A 4,034-nucleotide genomic window follows, 5' to 3' on the forward strand; every position below is an offset into this window, starting at 1 on the left:
ACAGACACAGACACACACACACACACACACACAGACACACACACATAGACACACACACACAGACACACACAGACACACACACAGACACACAGACACAGACACACACAGACACACACATAAACACACACACACAGACACACACACACACACACACACACATTCTGGATTCTGGAAATCAGTTCCAACTATTCTTCTGGTCCCAACCCTTCAGCTTGCTCAAAGCCAAAGTCCTTAAACTTGTCTGCAGTTTCTGTGTGACTCTGCCACACCCCACCCCACCCCCATACACATCCAGTGGCTACTAGTTCCATTCGGTGTTGGCCAGTTCAAGCCTAGGGCTTTGTACATGCTAGGTTATTACCTCAGTCATCTGAGCCCTCTCTTTCATGTCTTTACACAAATGACCCCCAGCTCTAAGGCCACCTTAGGCCACTGTGCTGTAATGGGGCCTACCCTCTGTATTGTGAATGTTTAGCAACATGCCTTATGCCTAGCCACTAGGTGCCAAGCAGCAACTCCTGCTTCTGCCAGCCTTATGGTTGGGGGTTGTACCCCCACTGCTTAGAGTGATCTGACCTGAACTGCCACACAGCCAACACTTCATACCTATCCATGTCTAGTGATGTGGGTTGGCTCAGGGTTAAGGTCTGCAGTTAGCATACAAAATGCCTTGAATGCAATCCTGAGAACCTGCTCCCTCTCCCCAGCATCCCCCACCCCAGAGTGGATGCCAACCACTCTTCCTAAATACCTGAATATGATGGGCACCAGATTCCTTCACTGGCACCTCACCTTTTGTGGCCGTTTTTCCCTTATTCTCCATTCGCAAGATGACAGGAAGGAGAATTTCTGAGGTTGACCCTGTCACCACCGAAGGATGATACTGTGATTGTGCCTTGAGTCCTCGGTGTTTTACTGCCGACTCTTGGGGCACCTTGGCTAAGGTCTCTGTCTCAGGGGTGGGGGATATTGTGTAGGTCAAGGATATCATTGGATGTTTGGACATATCATCCAAACCTAAGATAGGCCCAGTGGTGAGACAGACATGGAAGTCTGGCAACTCACTTATGGGTTTCTGGAAAGTACCTGGCAAGTCCTCTGCAGGCTTCCTCTCCATCTGGTGCCACGTATTCTCCTTGTTCACTTTAGTATGGGACCCTGATTGTTCTATGACCACTACTTGTGATCCATCTGGAAAGGTCATCCGGCTGGTGTTAAAGGGCAAATTAGCCAACATGGACATGGAAGACACATTGGAAGTCATCGAGAATGAGGAGGGCAGAGAGACGGTAGCTGGCTTCAGTTGCTGGTGTTTGGAGTTGGCCATAATCTTCATCTTGGCAAGGGCGAGCTCCTCTGCAGAGAAGGGCCTACTGTCCTCTCTATAGGGGCTCTCAACAGCGATCTCCTCGGTCAAGACCCACTTCTGCATCTCTGTCTCCTTGGACTTTAGATTGGGCAAGTTCACAGTTGTCTCCTCCTCCATATTGTGGGCCCTGTCTTCTAACTTTTCCCTGCCCTTCAAAGCCTCTTGGGTTTTGCCAATCAAGATCTCCTTGGACTGCTTCTTGGTAGTGGCAAAGGGCAGATGCAGGGGCATGGTCTGGGCCCTCACATCTACCACCATTGTACTCTGCTGTTCCACTAACAGCACAGGTTCCTGTGTCCCTTCAGTCTTTCTCTCAAGCATGTCTCCTCCCTGTAACGTCCTGGGATCCCCAGGGGCCTTTGCCCATGAGTCGAGAGCTTTCTGGTACGGGGCAGTTGGGTCCTTCTGAGAAGGGGCATTTACAAGTAGGTGGTCCTTTTTGGGGTGCATGGCTTTCTGGGAATGTGTAGGTACTTGTAGAAGCTTCTGATTTGGTGTTAAAGTTTTCTGGCTTGGGGCAGTTATAACTTGGGGCTTCCAGGGGTACCCAGGGGTGGTTGGGGTCTTCTGGGAAACAGAAGGCTGAGACTTATAGACATGGCCAGGTGCAGCTGAAGACTTCCCTCTTGACCACAGTGCAGTTGGGGTCTTCCGAGACGGACTGGGAAGGGCTGAGGCCATCTGAGCTGGAGCAGGCTCAGCTGGCACCTTATTAGACTGGTCCAAAATGAACGGCATTTTCCTTGATTCGATGGGGACAGATGAAGCTTTGTGGGAAGGCGGTGGGCTCACGTGTCTCTTTGAGCCTGTGGGTCTGGCTTTGTCTTTGGACTTCGGAAAGGGAGGATTGGGCGGAAAGATGTAGAAGGCAGGAGGGTAAGATGTGCTCAAGGAAGATAGGGTGGCGAATTCAGGATTCCTGAGATCGTCAAGGTTTTGTGCCCACAGGAGGGTGTTCAGGTGATCAGAGGCGACTACGACAGGGAAACTAGTGTCGTTCTGTGAGATGCACCTTGAAGGAGTCTCAAGTAGACGACCCTGGCTTGCGTCTTCCTCAGAATCAGATTTGTGGGCCTGTACATGGATGGGGTGGGTGTGTTCGGGACCAGGGGAGACAAAAGGCTTGGCAATCTTGTCTTTCAGCCTTTCTTCTTCTGACCCAGGAGCCTACATCCCAACCTTCCTCCCCCAGACTCTGGAGCCTACATCCCAGTCCTCTCTACTGGACTCTAGACTCCAGGCCCCAGCCCTCCTCCCTTGTACCCTGGAGTCTAGACCCCAGCCCCTAGTGAATAGCTGGCCCTTGAACTAGAGTGGACCTGGTTTATCGTGTTAGAGATGATGCTGAAGATGGTCCGGATGGTGAGGCTGGCCTTATCTGTAGGGCAGAAAGAAGTCTGAGCCCTCTGGAAAAGGGATCAAAATCAAAAGCAGGTTCATGTGGCAGAGGGTGGGTATTGATCATACCAGAAACATGGATTAGAGGTTCAGGTCTGTCAGAGCGGCCATGTAGATAGGACCTACAGAAGTAGAGCAGGGGGACATTAGTGATGTCTGATCCAGGGCCCTAAACACAACCAGCCAAAAATCCCATTGCCTACTTGTTTTTTGTGACATTCATCTGATCCTCAGAAGATTGCAGTTGTGACCAGATGAGAGGCACAGAGTCACCCACAGCCTGAGATCTGAGCGAGTGCTTGATTGGCTGCCCATGGGCAGAGAGGAGACAGTCAGCCAGACTGTCTGGGCAGCCCCTGGAACATACATATAGAGACACACACACACACACACACACACACACACGTGCACTCACACCCGCACACACACACACATACTTTCAACACACACACATACTTTCACACACTCGAATCTCCCACCTCCCTGCACCCCCCCACATGCACACCACACACCCATACACATACCATACAACACACACCCATACACCACACACCCACACATGCACATGCACAAACACACTGGCTACTTCACCTTGGTCAGCTTCATCTTGGTCTTCTTTGGTTTATGAGAAGAGAATATTTTGCAAGGAAAGGTGGGGTCAGCAACTTCAACTGGGAGGAGAGGCAAAGAGAGGACGGTTCAAGGACCTCAAGTGGTGCTGACAGGCAGGCCGACTCTGAGGATAAGGTGAGCTCAGCCAGAGAGGGCAGAGGAGTCAGCCAAAGTGTGTGAGCCCCACCCACGCTTTGAGGGAGGGTACCTGACGCACAGAAGATGGCCCAGCCTTTGACAGAGATGGCTCACCTGTAAGTTTGCCTTGAGACTGGACCTGTGGACAGAGGGGCAGTAGGTAGGGGTCTCTTTCTTATTTCCATTCTATTTTGGTTTAAGATTTGTTTATTTATTCACTTTTATTCTATGTGCATGTGTGAGTGCCTGCATATATATATGTATACCATGTCCATGCCTGGTGCTTGTGTATATCAAACAGGACACTGGATCCTCTGGAACCGGAGTTAAAGATGTTTGTGAGCCACTACGTGTATGCTGGGAATTAAATCCAGGTCTTCTTTTAAACCACTGAACCATCTCTCTAGCACCTTCTGTTTTCATTCTTCCTTTTCTTCCTTTCTGTCTTTCTTTCTTTTCTTTTCTTCTCTTCTCTCTCTCTCTCTCTCTCTCTCTCTCTCTCTCTCTCTCTCTCTCT

The 4,034-nt window shown here is 50.3% G+C and overlaps 1 protein-coding gene across 1 annotated transcript in view; it reads right to left on the reverse strand.

Moving 5' to 3' along the window:
• The window catches only part of Fam71e2 (family with sequence similarity 71 member E2), a 19,027-nt gene that overhangs the window by 1,783 nt on the left and 13,210 nt on the right, over positions 1 to 4,034 (reverse strand). Inside the window, exons 4-9 of the mRNA XM_021218606.1 lie at positions 3,632 to 3,656; positions 3,359 to 3,438; positions 2,971 to 3,074; positions 2,837 to 2,889; positions 2,689 to 2,747; positions 1,087 to 2,443 (exon numbers count right to left, since the gene is read on the reverse strand). Of these exons, the coding sequence (XP_021074265.1) occupies positions 1,087 to 2,443; positions 2,689 to 2,747; positions 2,837 to 2,889; positions 2,971 to 3,074; positions 3,359 to 3,438; positions 3,632 to 3,656 (1,678 nt within the window). The remainder of the gene's footprint in view (positions 1 to 1,086; positions 2,444 to 2,688; positions 2,748 to 2,836; positions 2,890 to 2,970; positions 3,075 to 3,358; positions 3,439 to 3,631; positions 3,657 to 4,034) is intronic.

The sequence above is a fragment of the Mus pahari genome, chromosome 19 (assembly GCF_900095145.1).
Source record: "Mus pahari chromosome 19, PAHARI_EIJ_v1.1, whole genome shotgun sequence".
Classification (NCBI taxonomy): Eukaryota; Metazoa; Chordata; class Mammalia; order Rodentia; family Muridae; genus Mus; species Mus pahari.